Source organism: Oncorhynchus mykiss, chromosome 23 (genome assembly GCF_013265735.2).
Source record: "Oncorhynchus mykiss isolate Arlee chromosome 23, USDA_OmykA_1.1, whole genome shotgun sequence".
Classification (NCBI taxonomy): Eukaryota; Metazoa; Chordata; class Actinopteri; order Salmoniformes; family Salmonidae; genus Oncorhynchus; species Oncorhynchus mykiss.
In genome coordinates, this window is record NC_048587.1 from 15,823,387 (window position 1) to 15,842,958 (window position 19,572).

At 44.3% G+C, this 19,572-nt stretch overlaps 1 protein-coding gene across 3 annotated transcripts in view; it reads left to right on the plus strand.

Annotated features, from left to right (window-relative positions):
- The window catches only part of LOC110503084 (tetratricopeptide repeat protein 7A), a 44,015-nt gene that overhangs the window by 18,350 nt on the left and 6,093 nt on the right, over nt 1-19,572 (plus strand). For all 3 annotated transcript variants that reach the window (XM_036960030.1, XM_036960032.1, XM_036960031.1), the window contains 10 exons: nt 416-499; nt 1,118-1,222; nt 3,424-3,541; nt 3,901-3,958; nt 4,385-4,457; nt 4,602-4,762; nt 9,456-9,572; nt 9,837-9,943; nt 13,733-13,867; nt 15,703-15,905. In XM_036960030.1, the coding sequence (XP_036815925.1) occupies nt 416-499; nt 1,118-1,222; nt 3,424-3,541; nt 3,901-3,958; nt 4,385-4,457; nt 4,602-4,762; nt 9,456-9,572; nt 9,837-9,943; nt 13,733-13,867; nt 15,703-15,905 (1,161 nt within the window). The remainder of the gene's footprint in view (nt 1-415; nt 500-1,117; nt 1,223-3,423; nt 3,542-3,900; nt 3,959-4,384; nt 4,458-4,601; nt 4,763-9,455; nt 9,573-9,836; nt 9,944-13,732; nt 13,868-15,702; nt 15,906-19,572) is intronic.

Here is a 19,572-nt window from a genome sequence, read left to right on the forward strand (position 1 = left end):
CTCTCGCTCTTTCTCTAAGATAATCTCTGTCTCTCTCACCCTCTTTCTCTATTCCTCTCCTTATTCTCTCTCTCTCTCTCTCTCTCTTTCTCTCTAGCTTACCCAGGCTTCTCTCTCTTTACGTTCAGGTTGGCAGCGTTTTTTTCTCCAGGCGAATGAGAGTGAGCCTCACTAGGCCAGACAGGTGAACCCTCTCACGTGTTGGGGCCCATGCAGGGTACCACTAGTCTTGCTAACAACACGTCGCTGGTTATGTCTGTCTGCCTGACGTCGTTCCTCTCAAAGGTGTCATGGTGTGGGCCGCTAGTCAAATGAACATCTAACCCTCAACCTTCAACCTCACTCAACCTCACTCTCATATCTCAAATGCGCGTGTGTGTGTGTGTGTGTGTGTGTGTGTGTGTGTGTCCTCCAGTGTCTGGAGCGGGCCATGAAGTTCTCATTTAATGAGTTCCACCTCTGGCACCAGTTGGGCTTGTCACTCATGGCATGTGGGAAGGTGAGCTCATCGCACGCACACACACACTATCCTACTCTAATCTGGCACTACTACCTGCTCGCAAGCATATGTAATCACTCATCCTCTAAATGTTGCTGTGAGGTTGTGTGTGCGTTAGTCAGTAGAATGCGTGAACCAGAAGGACTGAGTGATGACGAGAGATGAGGAGTGTGACAGATCGAAAGATCTGGAACCGTCCCGAGTGAAACAGGAAAATTGATCTCCTCCCCGGCCTGGCTGCCTGCAGGATGAGGTGACACCGCAGATCAATGCAGAACTCTGGAAATAGGCTGCTCCCTATAAGGATGGGGGGGGGGGGGGGGATATGCTTCTATTTAGGGCCAGCTGTGTGTGTTAGGGAGCGAGAGAGTGTGTGTGTGTGTAGGGCATTGATGAATGACCTGAATGACTCCCTTTCTGTGTTATTCTATACGGAAAGTAAATATGCGCGTGATCTATGCTCCTGTTATATCAGTAGACTAGATTGTTTCTGTCTACACTGTAGGAGAGTGTGCTTAAGCATGAGTGTGTGTGTGTGTGTGTGTGTGTGTGTGTGTGTGTGTGAGACAACTTTTCTCGACGTGTCAGTGACCATGCGTGTGTGCCTGTGTTTTACAGGGTGTGGGCGCCGTGTCTGTGCTCAAGGAGTGTGCCAGGATGAGACCCGAGGACCCCTCACTGCCCATGTTGGCCGCCAAAGTCTGCATCGGCCAACTGCACTGGGTGAATGACACACACAGTCTCTCTCTATTTCACGATACCTTTACACGACATGCTATGCATACCATCCATACGGGCCGTCGGTCACCATTCAGAATCGCCGCAACCATTATTACATAACCGCGCTCAACACGAACGCCCACCTCCGCCCCAACCACTGTGATAACCAGCCGAGCAATGCCGGGCCTGTTGTTGATCCAGGAGGGGGGTAGTGTAGGATTAGGAGACGCATGGTGGCATGGCAACAGAGGGGCTAGAGATCAGATGAGGCTAGGGAGACTAAGGAGCTTACAGCCTTACAATCACAATAGGATACTATGGGACCAAAGAGCAACACATTACACACATCTTGACCCTTGGAACTACACATTTGCACTGTATTATCTGGGAGTCTGGGACTTTGGGACTAGAGTCATTCGAGGGTCTTTGACCCCTAGTTTTGACCCCTAGTAGGAGTGGAGTGACCAATAGGGATTTGTGTCCGACTGTGGAATGTTATTTTTATTGTTGAAAGAAATATATATGATTTTTGTTGCATTATTTGATTGTAAAAATTACATTTAGGGAGTTTAATAAGGGGGGGAAAAATCTGAATTTTCCAAATGTTTTCAATATTATTACGCTGAACAAAAATATAAATGCAACATGCAACAATTTCTAAGATTTTACTGAGTTACACTACGCTACACTCGCATTAACATCTGCTAACCAGGTGTATGTGACCAATACAATTTGATTTGATTTGATTTGAAGAGCACACTTCTCCAGTGTGCTAGTGGCCATCGAAGGTGAGCATTTTGTCCACTGAAGTCGGTTACGATGCCAAACTGCAGTCAGGTCAAGACCCTGGTGAGGATGACGAGCACGCAGATGAGCTTCCTGAGACGGTTTCTGACCGTTTGTGCAGAAATTCCTCGGTTGTGCAAACCCACAGTTTCATCAGCTGTGCAGGTGGCTGGTCTCAGATGGTCCCGCAGGTGAAGAAGCCAGATGTGGAGGTCCTGTGCTGCCGTGGTTACACGTGGTCTGCTGTTGTGAGGCCAGTTGGATGTACTACAAAATTCTATAAAACAATGTTTTTTTTTAACACTGTTCTACAACATTATGCTTAAACTTTTGAAGTATTTGCTTTGCTAGACCTAAAGCATAATGTTTGCTTTTTAAATGTTGTTTTATGTTCTAAATCTAGAAAAACATGCTAACGGAATTACCCCTGGAGCATTTAATAATGCATATTTGAATAATCTTATGTTAGTATTAAACAATAAAAAATAAAAAATAAATGAATCACTGGAAAATATAAACAAACTGTTGAGATTAACATTATTTAAAAGCTTACAAACAGGGTTGTCACTCTATTTTAAATGTCTTGGGAAAAAAATGACATTTTTTGGTGACATTTATGTCATTAAACGTTATCTAAAAACGCGTCAACTCCGTTTTGTTTCATATTCGCATATGTTGTAGCTTAGATCCTAATTTGACATCATCTGAGTTGTGTCATTTGTGTTGTGCCCGCCATCGGTAGAGACACAACATGCTCTTGAATAAAGGAGCACCTTTATCTCCTAAATGTTTAGCCATTTCCATGGGCAAATATCTTTTGTTTAAATCAAAATGGACACTGTCAAAAAGGAACTCAATTCAAATGGATATATCCCATAATAACATAATGGCTCTCTTTCTTTCTATTGTATGGAACTTTGTTGATAGTGTCCGTATTCTGAGAAAGAGAGGGATAGAGAATGAGGAGGAGGAGGAGGAGGATGAGGGAGGGGAGAGATAGAAAGAGAGAGGAAAGGGGAGGGGGGACAGTCAGGGAGAGTCTAAGCAGCTGTCCTGCTGTTCTGCTGGCACCGTGTCAAAGGCAATTCACCGACCCCTCCCCATACCTCACACTGAGTGACATGGTTTTACCTTGTCCCAGCTCAGCCACACGGGGGACTCTAGTGCGCTGTTCTTCACCTGAATCTACAGTGTCCTTAAACTAACCACACACTGCCCACGATACAGCCCTTCAGACTATACAAACGCTCTATACTATGCAAACACAGAAGCTCACTAAACAAGACAATACGAAATCAACTGAACATGCCTTTAAATCCTTGAGCTCACAGTTGAGCTCACAAGGTTAGTAAGTACTTCAGCAGACTAGACCCATACCACATCGGACTGTTATCTTTGCGTGTATCTGTGTGTGATAGCTGGAGGAGGCTGAGGCCCTGTCTCAGAGTGTGGTGTCCATGGGAGAGGAGGCTGCAGAGTTCCTGTCCCGTGCGTTCCTGACTGTGGGGCTGTGCTGCAGTCTGCAGGCTTCTGACGGTAAGAGACACCACTATGAGCTGCTCTACGAGGCAGGATTGGTTTCCTCTAACAAACGGTGGCCCTTGTCCCGATTCACCGGGAATCCGCCATTGAGAGAACCCACGGAACTCACTTGTCCTGATAATCCACACTTTCATTAATTGGCCTTCCCCGTCGCCTGTGCAGTATTTCATTCAGAGGTGAATTGTGTCGGAATGAATATGAGTTGGTACTCACAAAGGGCGACTCATATTTTCAGGATTCAGAACTGTGCGATAAATACCGTAAACCTCATTATAGTCCACCCTGAAAATGTCGCCCAAAATGCCTTGTTCTCCACTGATGGATTTGTCCATCTGTACCTCATCTCTCTCCAGCCACTCTGAAAGCTGATCGGGATGGGTTCAACAGACGAGCACTGCAAAATCTGCATAAGTACGTACCAACCTCTCTCTGTCAGTCTAAGTAAGTATCCTTTGCCACGTGGCTTGGCTTGTGCAATTCAGAACGGCTCATAGGAGCAGGAGCCCGTCTCCTGTTTCTGTAGCGCGAGGCAGCTTGATGTACAAGTACACCCCCTGGACAGGACGCTAGTCTATCACAGGGCCTTACCCCGAATCTATCTCCTTAATGCTGAATGCCAAGCAGAGACACATCGGGTCCCATTTTTACAGTCTTTTGTGTGACTCAGCCGGGGATCAAACTCCCAACCTTCCAATCTCAGGGCGGACAATCTAACCACAAGGCCACTCTGTCAATCTAGGTTGGTCTTAACCTGTGTGTTTGTTTTTATAATTAGCGTACACTACAGTTTGTGTGTTATTCTGCATTGTCATTGAGTGTGATCTCTCTCCTCTGAAGAGCCCATGCACTGGATCCCCATGATGCTAAGATTGCTCTCTACCTGTCTCTCCAGCTGGCTCTTGTACGCCAGGTCAGTCAGCACTGCCACACACACATATACTGTAGTACACACACCATTACGGCTCCTCATAGTGGTTCTCCATCTTGGATCTTCTGCGTCTCTTGTCCTTCGGTTTCTCCTCTCCCCATTCACTGTGGGTATGTGTGTGAGCAGGTGGCAGCTGCCATGGATCCCCTGCAGGTGGCTCTGTCTCTGCGTGGGGACGACCTGCACTCCCTCCACCTACTGACCCTTCTGCTTAGTGCCCAGAAACACCACCAACATGCCCTCGAAACCCTCACACTAGCGCTCAGCCAACACCCTGAGAACTTCAAGTAGGTCGCCACTCTCCTGTATTATGGAACTGTGTGTGTGTGTGTGTGTGTGGGGGGGGTGAGAGAGCCTAACTCTGGTGTGTGTCACCCAGCCGGGTGCTCTGGAGGCCCAGGCCCAGACCTCTGTGTGGGAATAGGGTGTCTGAGCTCCTCACTAGAGCCACACACACTCACTGAAGGCCTTATTTAGATGTGCCAGACCGGGCATCCGCACTGCGCTGAGGAGTCTACCCTCACACACCCTTACCCTTTTCACACTGCCGCACTGACCCCAACTCTTCCATGTAGGTTGGAGTTGCAGTACTCCCTCTCTCTGAGAAGCAGCCAACATTATGCAGTAATGAAAAACCACAGACACACATTATTAGTCGACCATGCAATTGGCCCATGCCACAGTGTTGCCTTGCTATAAGAAGAATATGCATATTTGAAAGCCACATGGTATTTTGAGTATTTCGCAGTGCCACCTCACCCTAGAGTCTGCAATAATGATCTAAGACACATGTTCTTCACAGCACGACCATTTGGGGTCAGTGTTGGTCTCTATGGTGTCAAGAAGAGAGGGGTACAGTGAAAATAGATAGCGGTAAATTAATGATATATATAGAGACAGATAAATAAGGAGATATGGAGTCAGAGAAGGACAGAGCGAATCAAACATTGTTGCATTTATATCGTATTTGTAGCTATATATATATATATATATATCTACAGTACCAGTCAAAAGTTTGGGCACACCTACTCATTCCAGGGTTTTTAATAAAAAATAAAAAACTATTTTCTACATTGTAGAATAATAGTGAAGACATCAAAACTATGAAATAAAACCTATGAAATCATGTAGTAACCAGAAAAGTGTTAAACAAATCAAAATATGTTTTATATTTGAGATTCTTCAAAGTAGACACCGTTTGCCTTGATAACAGTTTAACACACTCTTGGCATTCTCTCAACCAGATTCATGAGGTAGTCACCTGGAATGCATTTCAATTAACAGGTGTGCCTTGTAAAAAGGTAATTTGTGGAATTTCTTTCCTTAATGCGTTTGAGCCATTCAGTTGTGTTGTGACACGGTAAGGGTGGTATACAGAAGGAGGCCCTATTGGTAAAAGTCCAAGTCCATATTATGGCAAGAACAACTCAAATAAGCAAAGAGAAACGACAGTACATCATTACTTTAAGACATGAAGGTCAGTTAATCCGGAAAATGTTAAGAACTTTGAAGTTTCTTCAAGTGCAGTCGCAAAAACCATCAAGCACTATGATGAAACTGGCTCTCATGAGGACCGCCACAGAAAAGGAAGATCCTGAGTTACCTTTGCTGCAGAGGATAAGTTCATTAGAGTTACCAGCCTCAGAAATTGCAGCCCAAAGACACATCTCAAAATCAACTGTTCAGAGGAGACTGCGTGAATCAGGCCTTCATGGTCGAATTGCTGCAAAGAAATCACAACTATTTATTTTTTATGTTTTAATTTAACCTTTATTTAACTAGGCAAGTCAGTTAAGAACAAATTCTTATTTACAATGACGGCCTACCAGAAGGCAAAATGCCTACTAAAGGACACCAATAATAAGAAGATACTTGCTAAGAAACACAAGCAATGTACATTAGGCCAGTGGATATCTGTCCTTTGGTCTGATGAGTTCAAATTCATGATTTTTGGTTCCAACCGCCTTGTCTTTGTGAGATGCAGAATAGGTAAACGGATGATCTCCGCACGTGTGGTTCCCACCATGAAGCATGGAGGAGGAGGTGTGATGGTGTCAGGGTGCTTTGCTGGTGACACTAGCGATACGTCATCCCATCTGGTTTGCGCTTAGTGGGAGTATCATTTGTTTTTCAGCAGGACAATTACGCAAAACACAACTCCAGGCTGTGTAAGGGCTATTTGACCAAGAAGGAGAGTGATGGAGTGCTGCATCAGATGACCTGGCCTCCACAATCACACGAACCTCAACCCAATTGAGATGGTTTGGGATGAGTTGGACCGCAGATTGAAGGAAAATCAGCCAACAAGTGCTCAGCATATGTGGGAACTCCTTCAAGACTGTTGGAAAAGCAGTCCTCATGAAGCTGGTTGAGAGAATACCAAGTGTGCAAATCTATCATCAAGGCACAGGGTGGCTACTTTGAAGAATCTAAAATATAAATATATTTTCATTTGTTTAACACTTTTTTGGTTACAACATAATTCCTTATGTGTTATTTCATAGTTTAGATGTCTTCACAATTATTCTACAATGTAGAAAATAGTAAAAATAAAGAAAAATCCTTGAATGAGTAGGTGTGTCCAAACTTTTGACTGGCATTCTATATGTATATATATGTATCATTTAAAGCTTATATTCTAGTGATTTCTCTCCCTCATATGAATATGCAGACACATTCCTTCTCCATAGAGACATTTGACTGACCCATTTAAGAGATTTTTGTCAGGCTCAGCCCGTCACAGCCCTCCCTGCGCCAGGAATGCCCATCGCCCCGGTAACCATGAGGTCATATCGGAGGAGGGAGCAGTCAACATCTGTTGTTAAATAGAAAAAGAGGGAATGTGTGAAGAATTTGTGCTGAAGAGGATTTGGTTTGAATAGCATACGTACACAATGACATGCATGTACAGTATGTACACGCATGTGCATGTGACGCTAGTCATCGGATTTCTGCAGCACAGACTGTCAATTTGTTGTAGCACACACTGAATCCTTGTGCTTTCTCTCTCACTTTCTGTCTGTCTTGGTCCCCAAATAGAAGGCATTTACTCTACGATAAAAATACCCGTGTACACACACGTTCCTGTAGTGTAAAGACGCAAATCTCGATTCATTTCTCACGCCACCTCCATAGGTAGCACAGGAGACCCCCCCCCCCCCCCCCCCCTCCAAAGACAAACATCTCTTCGAGCCATATCATGCCACAGTAAATATCTTAATAGCAGACAGTAATTGGATGAAACAGTTGAAATGTGTAGACATTGTTTACTCCTTTATTATTTGACATGTTTTTATTGAGATTTTACCTGAAAATGCAGTACTAGCCTGTTGCATTCTTAAATGGCCGGCGTGGCTTTTATAAGTAAACAGCTGGGAAACGCTACTGTCTTTTTATCTCTCTATTTCCCGTCTTTTTTTTTTTATCTCTGTCTCTGTTTGAAATTGTTATCAGCTAGTAAACAGGCATTTTTAGCACAAAGCGAAAGAGCTGAGGAGGCTGTGGAAAGGGAGGGGGGAAGCGAGGCGAGAGAGACAGAGAGAGAGAGAGTGTAGTCTCGCAGTTTGTTCTAAAGGAAATGATTAATCCCAGGCTTTGATTCTGCATTCATTTTGCGGCATGTCACAAGATGAGTGTGCTTGCACACATACACACACACACACACACACACACACACACACACACAGTAGGAAGCCCACTAACACACGGCACACCACTCCTCTACTAAACGCTGCTCTGCACGGTAGCTAATAGGAAACCCACTGGCCCCGCTGACAGGTGTATCCTTAACACCACGTCTGTCAGCAACAGTTTTCATCCTCATGTCAGATGACACTTCGTGCATATCTCTCGCCCCTCCATCCCTCCCTCCATCACCCCAGCCCTTCCACCCACCCGTTAACCGGTAACGAGCCACATTTCACCGGGTGTTTTTCCCCTGCTGCCGGGCCGTCTGGCTGTGCTATTGATCACCAGTGCTATCTTTAGGCTTGGGCGATTATATACCGTATACCGGGGTATTTTCAAATACTGTCGGTATAATTTGGGGTTGGGGGCAACCCGCCTTGAGGGTGCTGCGGGGGTGTGTGCTATGCAATTGCTTAAAACTAACTATGAGTTAAGTATAACTATAAGAAATCTTAGCTGTGTCAAATCAATTATATCCAGCTCAGGGCTCCAGCTATGCATTTGGTTTGCTAACTTGCTAGCTAAGTGGCTAGATGTCAAGATCAAGCTTCTTGGTTACAGCAGAGACATTCAATTCCTTCCTGAATCAAGACCCCTGTTGCCTAACTTGTTTTGCAAGTCAAACAATAGCGTGTGCACTTCCGGTAATACCGTATACCCTGGTATGGTACAGAAATGGTATGACTGTAAGAAAATCTGGATAGTGCCCAACCCAAGCTCTCTGTCAGTAAAAGGTGAGCAGAGAGAGGAATAATTTGAAGAGGCTCCAGTTGGGGGAACAGGGAGACAGGAAGAGACAGACAAACAGCAGGCAGACAGACAGGCATCCGCTTTGGGGCTTCTTTCTCTCTCACGAATGAGTAAGGGCCCTGACTCTTTCTCTCTCCCTCTTTCTGTCTTTTCCCTTCACATACTCTACCTCTCTTTTCCTTTCCCAGCTCAGCCTCCCACTGTAGCATATTGTAACCCTCCAGACTCACACAGTTCCTATCTGTTGAAAAACAGAGGACCAAAGCTCTATGAACAAACAGTGATAAACATGCTTATCCTATATGATGGTAGCATCAGTTCCTGGTTGACGTGCCAACGGTATGTGCTGACCTAGCAAACACATGTTGTGTCAACATTGAGCCAATGTTGTGTGTGTTTGTGGGGGGGGGGGGGGGGGTTTCCTGATGTGTTGAGTATAAGGTACAGCACACCAATGTGTGTATCGATGTGTAAAGTGTTAATGGTGTACTAATTGATGCATGCTGTGTTGATGTGTTGCTGTCTGTGCTCCTTGTCACTCAGTCTGCTGTTCACTAAGGTGAAGCTGGAGGAGGCTCTGTATGGGCCGGGCGTAGCACTCCAGACCTGCCAAGACATGCTGCAGCTATGGCAGAGTCGCTATGACTTCACACGTACCAGGTGTGTGTATGGGTGTGTGTGTCTGTGTCTATATGTCCGCCTGCCCGTCTCTCGGTTTATGTGGTTAATGAGTGTGTTACATGTGGGTGTCTGTCTCTTGTGTCTATAATGTGTTTGTGTTTCATGTGTGGGTGTGTGCATGCACGTGTGTGCTCGTGAGTGTGTTTGTCTACTGCACTGGGTGCGTGGCTATAATGGCTGCTGCTGAGTGGGAGCTGGGAAGAATTCTGCTGTGTATTGATTAGCTGCCATGTGGTGTTGCAGTGAGGGGGATGACAGCAGCAGTATCCACCCACCAGAGCCACTTCCACTCAACCGCAAACCCAGTGGCCTCCACCTCACCCTGCCAGACTTCCAGGACAGTGAGACTGGTTTGTACTGTCCACAGCCTCTTGGGTGTATTGATGTCCATGTAACCTTTGTTTAGACAGGTTTGTCTCATTGAGATAATACACAAATCTATTTAGCAAGAGCGACCAGTATTTGGATAGTGTATCTTTACAAAATATGATCTGCTGTTTGTAAACGAGGGGTTTTCGTGTATGTGTATTGATTCAGAATGAACTGTTCAAGGACCAGAGTCCGTATCCACAAAGCATCTCAGAAAAAGAACCTAAGAATTTTGTTAAAACCTGGGGCCATATCCACAAAGCTCTTTGAGTAGAAAATTGTAAGTGCTGAGAATAGAGACATTTTACTCCTACTCTTATGGGTAAAAATAAAAGCTATGCATGAAGCCTCTTTAGTCATAAGAGTCCACTATAGTTGACAGAATTTCTGGACACCACATGCAATGTCCTAACCAGTTAAGAGTTACCAGCAGGTATTTATTGATAATAGAGTCAGTGGTTCCTGTGCGTTTTGATATGATCAAACCATAAATAATCTACACCCAAAGGCCTTATATCTTGCACTATTGACAGTTATTTCACGAGGGCTATTTCACATGACATGCCTAAATACTTCTAACCACTAGGATAATAAATAAACTATCGATTATTTAATTACCAAACGTGATTTCAATGTATCCCTCTGGAGCCCATCATCACGTTGTTTAAAAAAAAAGATGCCTGCATTGGGCATGACAATAAATTGGGCAATTGAAAGCATCTTGGGTTTATGTTAACTTTGATTGTGTTCGATGAAAATTATAGGCCTTTCAAACATTGTATACAACTTTGTATGCAACATCATTGTCAGGTGACTTGATTGATGACTACTGTGCCAATGCGATTTCGATATGTTGAACGGGGGTGTGACGAGTGTTTTGATATAACGGCAATGTTGTCAAAATTCCGCTTTCAACGACTTTCAGAATTGGTAAATAAAAAATAAAAATTTTTAAAAACGTTATGCATACCAACATATTAGCACAGAGTTTTGTACTGTCTTTGATAATATTAAGCAATAATTAAGGGTAGGCAAAGTGACTGCGTCACGCGAAAATGATATCAAAACGTTTTATCATTGCAACATTTGATATAGGCTACAGTCACTGTGGTTGTATGAAGCGTACGATCGAAGTGACAGCTGGCGATAGGTTGTATTCCCCATCATTACAACAAAGGCAATGAACGTAATCGCCATCTTTCCTTTGCGGTACCTCAGACTGTCGTGGTTTTAAGGAAAGATAGCGACGACACACATTAGTGTTGACATTGTTGCAAATTATGGGGAATAACCAATCGCGACGAGGCATCTCCAACTGTGAACTAACTCTGTCACGCTTCAGACAACCACAGTGACTGTACATAAAATGTTGCAGTGGTAAAATATTTGATATAATTTTCGCCTGACACGATCACTTGACCTACTCTTAATTATTGCCTAATATGTTGGCATGCATAATTGTTTGTATTTTTTTTAACCAATTCTGATGGTTGTTTAAAAGCGTAATTTTGACAATATTACCTTTATATCAACACTCTCGTCACTCCCGTTTTAAAAATTCTAAATCGCTTTAGCGCAAAAGCCAAGCACCAATAATAAGATAAAAATAAGTGACTTGCCGATAATGTTGACAACGTTGCATACAACGTTAGATCTTTCAATCATTCTCATCGAACACGGTCAAAGTTAACATAAGCCCTAGATGCCTGCAATTGCCCAACGTATAGGCATTGACGCCTACTGTGCCAAAGATAGAGCATTTTTAAACGGGAGTGACGAGTGTGTTGAACTAACAGTAATATCGTCAAATTACCCATTTAACAGCCATCAGAATTAGCCAAATCTATCCATCCATCCATCCATCCGGACGCCAACATATTATTTATGAGTGTCAAAGTAATAGTTTCAGGCCAAAATTATATCAAACATTTTACCATTGAAATATGTGATGTACAGTCACATTCACGGTTGTTTTTTGAAACATGCAATTGAGTTCACAGCTGGCGATGTCTCATTGCGATTGGTTATTCCCCATCATTTGCAACAACGTTAATGACGGTAATTACTGTTTCCTTTGCAGTACCTCAAACAGTCATGATAACCAGCTGAGATACAGTTTTATGAGTTGATTTTACTCCTGGCTCAGAGATTGTGGAGGCAGTGTCTTAACATCATCCTCAAATCTACTCTGAGCAGGGAGTAGTTTTTACCTTAAAATAGGTTTTAACAGGTTCCTTGAGATCTTTTTTTTAGGTCGTGTCTAGACTTGACAGTTCATGCAGCTTTAGATTTCTGATCATTAGAGTTCTGTTGATAGATTTCCGTCCTACATTTAAATGTGTCTACCATGTCCACAGTGTGCCCGGATTCCCTTTTCCCGCAATATATTCAAATGCCGGTATGCATTCTACAAATGGTGGAATAGGCACAAAAATATTCTGATAATCCTCATCAACAACCTTAATCGTCTCCGTGTAGGAGATTCGATTGACCGCTCTAACTTTTGCCACTTCAATCTCCTTCGCCCTTAAAAGTCACTCCAGGAAGTTGGGACCATGATCCCAGCACAATTGCAACACCGTCGTCCTTCTCCACACTGTTCTTCAATATACTCTGTCTGTCTACACACACTTGAAACATAGCCAGATCCTTTACAATTGTTACACTGCAATGGCTTGCGGACGAAAGCTCTTACAGCGTATCTTACATAACTAAGCTTCACATGCGTAGGTATTTGCTCTTTATAAGAAAACAACAGGACCGACAGACTTTCTTATTTTTCTCCATTCACCCAGCGAGTCAGACACCAGGCCCCATCCACACCAGGAATTCTCTTTAGGTATTCAACCTGAACGTGTGTCGTCACCCCTGAGATGACTCCTTTGACGGGTGCTCTACTTCGAAGTTCAAAACACAAAACTTCTGTTGTTCGGATTCTTTTGATGCTCCTGGTCACTCTGACAGACTCCACTTTTCCCAGCGCATACTTCACCATTTTCGACACCTCAAACGGGTTTCCCACTTTTGCATCCTTACTAAAAAACAAACACATCCCAACTACAAGCGATTAATTATCGTTCATACACGTGTCCTCCACTCCAATTTTAGACAATTTCCTTTTTGTTCCAGTTTTCGCTACTACTGTTCAAAAACATTCAAAACATTCGTTTTCACCAACTTTGCTAGATGCGCTGCTTGATTCAAACTCAGCATCCACTTCAGCCATCTTTCCTTTGTCCTCACTCTTCAGACTCTAACTCAACTTTTTATTTTGTGTCTTCCTCTGCTTTTTTTCTTCCTTTGTAAATATCAGCTAGCTAGCTAGCGTTTATGAGGCCGGCAAACACGCTAGGAACATAGTTCTTCCAACGTTATAATGAAACGGTTCCTCGGTCCCAAGACACACGTTTTCTGGAGACTTGTGGGAGGCGTGCTGATGACGTTGACCACTGTATGCGCTTTCAGTAGCCTGATTGAGTCCAGACTGAGGAGAAATCCGCACACAATGCATCCCCGACCACCTCCTGAAGTTGTCAGACAGATCTGAACACAATCAGAACATAAAGTACCTTTTCAAATGCGATCTTCATATTCTGATAGCAGAAGTCGCATGTCAGTGTCAAGTGTAGACTGAGATGCTTTGTGGATAGGGGCCTAGGCTCTGTGTGTATGTGTACTGACTAAGTATCAACTGTTCCTAGATCAAGCTCTGTGTGTGTGATAGTGTATAGTGCTGTATGTGTGCTGACTATGAACTGTCCCTGGGTCAGGTTCTCAGAGCGGTCCGTCCATTGCTCTATCCCGCCTGGAGCATGCCATGTCAGAGGTGTCAGCCATCAGCTCCGCCCACAAACAGGGCCCCACCTACATATGGACCACCCTGGAGCGCATCTGGCTGCAAGCAGGTACAGGAGGGAGGGAGTGTACATAACTATCTAGTGTACACTGGAGTCAGCTAGGACAAGCTTCTTACCCACTGAAATTAGCTACAGGAGGGAGTGTAGACTACCACCGGAGTGTACACTACTGCTGCCAGCTATAGGAAGCGAGCGAGAGTGCACTCCACTGGAGCTAGAGGGCAGGGGTGTGCATCCTACCCTATAATTGTGAACTGAGCAGAGAGAAAGGCCATCACTGTACCGATGGATGAGTTAGGGTCAAGTTCCCTGTGTTGGATTTTAAGCAAAGGTAGTTTTCGTCATCTGGCATTTGTCTTCTATTTGACCCTTGAGAGTAGTTTCACTGAAAAACCCACTGAACTTTACATCACATGTACAGTAGATACACATATACTGTACCTCAGTCAGTCGTTAGAGGCATCTGTTATATCTCCCTCCCAGCACAGACCGAGCCAGTGTAGTGAATGTACCTGTGTGTGACCCAGGGTGTGTTCCCCTCTCCCAGACAGGCAGGCCCAGGCAGGGATGTGTGGCTGGGCAGTCATGCCCATGTCTCTCCCCTCCCTCTCCAGTCACATTCCTCTGTCATGTGGATCATCAATTCCTGCCTCAAATCTCACATCTTGATCGGCCCAACAGGCAGGCAGCACGAACACACACAGCACTTCTCCTCAGGGCAGGACACAACCAACCAGCATGACCTGGCTCCGCACACGCACGCACGCACACACACACACACACACGCGCATAGGCACCGAAACACACACACACACAGCCACTATGCATGATCTCACACACACTCACATGTAGGCACAGAGGAGGGACTAATGTAGGTGGATTCGTTAATATTATTCATCTTCTTCATTATGGTGTCAAGCCCAGGTGAGGAATATGAACAATTGTTTATAGAAAATGGGATCCGGAATAGTGATTTTCTATTTTCTGAGTAGCGTTATTTGAGGGCATAATAGCGTGCGCAAATAGCTCCCATCTGTGCCCACTTTGAAAAACAGATAAACAAACATTCACACACTTTACTTGGCTACCGCATAAAGGCATATACGGTGTTGGCGCACACACGCACGCATGCACGTACCACGCGCGCACACACACAGGCTAAGTGAATGTGTTTTAGGCAAGCCTCCCCTCAATAGTTTCTAATGGTTAAGCTGTCATCACTCTGGTGTCCATTCTCCCCCAGAGACAGCTCTATCCCAATGTCCTGCCCTCCATTGGTCAATGGTGGCCTGAGGGAGGGGCATGTGGACGGCCCACTATCCGGCCCACTATCCAGCCTGTAATTGGCCAGTGTTGTGCTTGCGGGAGTGTCTGTGCTGAGGGCAGCCTGGGGTTTGTCTTGAGCCACAGCAGCAGCATGCAATGCCCTTATTTAGGCATGAGCCTCATTACTTCCCAGGCACTGCATTCGGTCTTGTTTGTGTGTCTGTCAGGGTAAATATGCGTCTGTATCTCTGTGCCTATGACTGAATCTTCTTTCAGTCCATTATGTGGGTATGTGTCCAATGTCATGTTGGTACAGTATGTGTCCTTTCCTCTGTTGCGACATATTCCCCAAGTCAACCTTGTGAATGAGAATGAGTCCTGAAACAACATACCTGGTAAAACAAAGAGAAATGAAACAAGAATCATTCATGTCGAACGACGGTGGCCGTACAGTTGGTGATGTGACGTGTTAGCCTGGCTTTATCAGCACATACTGTTGTCAGCTGTCTCAACCGATGATTGAGCCCTCTCCCCCCTCTCTTTCTCTCTCTCTCTCTGTCTCTCTCTCTCTCTCTCTCTCTGTCTCTCTCTCGCCTCCCGCCATCTCTCTCCCATAGGAGAGTTGTTCATGGCAGAGGGGCGTGTGAAGGAGGCCCAGTTCTGTGTGCAGGAGGCAGCTGTGCTCTTCCCCAACTCCCACTCCGTGCTGCTGCTAAGGGGCCGGCTGGCCGAGCTCAAAGGGAACCAGGACGAGGCCAAGGGTTTGTACGATGAAGCCCTGGCCATCCACCCCAACGGACACCGCATACTGCTGCACCTGGTGAGAGAGAGAGACACACACATACAGTACCTGTAACACAGTTTTGGTGAGATGCACACATGCACACACACAGTCCTGGTAAGAGTCACCACACACAAAGACCTGGGGCACATCAACAGGCCTATTACCCTCAGTAATAACAGATAACCATCTTGAAAATATTTCCTGTGAGCCACAGCACTCTGTAAGAAATGGTCCAATTATAAAGAGTCCCAGATCTACCTCTCCCCCCAGATCTACCTCTCCCCCCAGATCTCCCTCTCCCCCCTCATCTCCTGGATCCAACTCTCCCATTACCCTACATGCTGTCTCCATAGTGACCATACATTGGTTGTGTCGTAGCCGTAAATGCTTCTCTGGCTTAAACAGTGGCCGCAGTGTGACCACATAAGGCCAGTACCTTTCTCTCGCTCGTGTGCGCGTGTGTGTGTGTGGGGGGGGGGGGGGGGGGGTGAGAGAGGGTGTATGTGTGGGGTGAGAGAGGGTGCTCTTGGCTTCCATATTTGGCCAGTGGGAGTACCAATCCCTGGGGTGAGGAGCTGAAACACAGCCAGCTGGCACTGGCCCACTGTCTCCTATGACAGATCTGTGTCTGTATCACTGTGAGTGCGTGTCACTGTGTGTGTGTCCGAGTGTGCGCCTGCATGTGTTTTTCTGTGCGTATGTGTAAGCAGAACAGCATGTTATGTGGAGTATGGCCAATCCTGCTTGCTCCAATCCAAGTATTACAATTCAGAACCAATACTGCAGTTTCTCCTCTGAGAGACAGTATCTCCAGTTAGGATGGGACCTTTTTAAATGTGTGTGGGTGCGGTAGGTTCCCCACAATGCCCATTCAATTCAACTCTCTGCCTGTACTAGTTTGCTGTTTAAAGGGTTTTGGTGTTCATCCTGACCTCCTATCCCTTAACCGTGGCGGCCATTTTGTCACGGTCCTGTTCTCGTTTTATGAGCTTTGTTTACAAGCAAGCTAATAATAACTTGGTTTAACGAGCTACGGTAATTAGAAATGCAGCTAGCTCAACACCGTTAGCGGATGTTCTCCAGACTTGCTCGCCCTTCCGCTCGCTGCCTAGCAACAGCTCATTCCCTCCATCTTTCTGGGCGTTACCCCAAAATATCCTCCCCCAACTCCCCAATAAAACAGTGTTATACCGTGATGATGTTGTCTATATTCAACATAACCAGCGGTTACACCAAGGGAGAGGCTTATCCAGACAATGCTATTATTACATTCACTTGGCCTATACAGTAGTATTAGATTCACTAGGCCTATACAATATTATTAGATTCACTCGGCCTATACAGTAGTATTAGATTCACTAGGCCTATACAGTATTATTAGATTCACTCGGCCTATACAGTAGTATTAGACTCACTCGGCCTATACAGTAGTATTAGATTCACTAGGCCTATACAGTAGTATTAGATTCACTCAGCCTATACAGTAGTATTTGATTCACTCGGCCTATACAGTATTATTAGACTCACTCGACCTATACAGTAGTATTTGATTCACTCGGCCTATACAGTAGTATTAGATTCACTCGGCCTATACAGTAGTATTTGATTCACTCGGCCTATACAGTAGTATTAGATTCACTCGGCCTATACAGTAGTATTTGATTCACTCGGCCTATACAGTAGTATTAGACTCACTCGGCCTATACAGTAGTATTAGATTCACTAGGCCTATACAGTATTATTAGATTCACTCGGCCTATACAGTAGTATTAGATTCACTAGGCCTATACAGTAGTATTAGATTCACTCAGCCTATACAGTAGTATTAGATTCACTCAGCCTATACAGTAGTATTTGATTCACTCGGCCTATACAGTATTATTAGACTCACTCGACCTATACAGTAGTATTTGATTCACTCGGCCTATACAGTAGTATTAGATTCACTCGGCCTATACAGTAGTATTTGATTCACTCGGCCTATACAGTAGTATTAGATTCACTCGGCCTATACAGTAGTATTTGATTCACTCGGCCTATACAGTAGTATTAGACTCACTCGGCCTATACAGTAGTATTAGATTCACTCGGCCTATACAGTAGTATTTGATTCACTCGGCCTATACAGTAGTATTAGACTCACTCGGCCTATACAGTAGTATTAGATTCACTACGCCTATACAGTATTATTAGATTCACTCGGCCTATACAGTAGTATTAGATTCACTAGGCCTATACAGTAGTATTAGATTCACTCAGCCTATACAGTAGTATTAGATTCACTCAGCCTATACAGTAGTATTTGATTCACTCGGCCTATACAGTATTATTAGACTCACTCGACCTATACAGTAGTATTTGATTCACTCGGCCTATACAGTAGTATTAGATTCACTCGGCCTATACAGTAGTTTTTGATTCACTCGGCCTATACAGTAGTATTAGATTCACTCGGCCTATACAGTAGTATTTGATTCACTCGGCCTATACAGTAGTATTAGACTCACTCAGCCTATACAGTAGTATTAGATTCACTCAGCCTATACAGTAGTATTTGATTCACTCGGCCTATACAGTAGTATTAGATTCACTCGGCCTATACAGTAGTATTAGACTCACTCGGCCTATACAGTAGTATTAGATTCACTCGGCCTATACAGTAGTATTAGACTCACTCGGCCTATACAGTAGTATTTGATTCACTAGGCCTATACAGTAGTATTAGATTCACTCGGCCTATACAGTAGTATTAGATTCACTCAGCCTATACAGTAGTATTAGACTCACTCGGCCTATACAGTAGTATTTGATTCACTCGGCCTATACAGTATTATTAGATTCACTAGGCCTATACAGTAGTATTAGATTCACTCAGCCTATACAGTAGTATTTGATTCACTCGGCCTATACAGTATTATTAGACTCACTCGACCTATACAGTAGTATTAGATTCACTAGGTCTTTATACTGTTTGTCAGTCCTATACTCTGTTCTCACACCACCAGCCACAGGAACATGAGGTGTGTGTGTTGGTGTGGGTGTGTGACTGATGTGTAAAGTATTTGTCTGTGTGTGGGGGTGTAAAGTGTATGTGACTGACTGATGTGTAAAGTATGTGTCTGTGTGTGGGGGTGTGACTGACGTGTAAAGTGTATGTGACTGACTGATGTGTAAAGTATGTACAGTTGAACTCGGAAGTTTACATGCACCTTAGCCAAATACATTTAAACACAGTTTTTCACAATTCCTGACATTTAATCCAAGTAAAAATTCCCTGTCTTAGGTCAGTTAGGATCACCACTTTATTTTAAGAATATGAAATGTCAGAATAATTTAAGAGAGAATGATTTATTTCAGCTTTTATTTCTTTCATCACATTACCAGTGGGTCAGAAGTTTACATACACTCAATTAGTATTTGGTAGCATTGCCTTTAAATTGTTTAATTTGGGTCAAACGTTTTGGGTAGCCTTCCACAAGCTTCCCACAATAAGTTGGGTGAATTTTGGCCCATTCCTCCTGACAGAGCTGGTGTAACTGAGTCAGGTTTGTAGGCCTCCTTGCTCGTACATGCTTTTTCAGTTCAGCCCACAAGTTTTTACAGGATTGAGGTCAGGGCTTTGTGATGGCCACTCCAATACCTTGACTTTGTTGTCCTTAAGCCATTTTGCCACAACTTCGGAAGTATGCTTGGGGTCATTGTC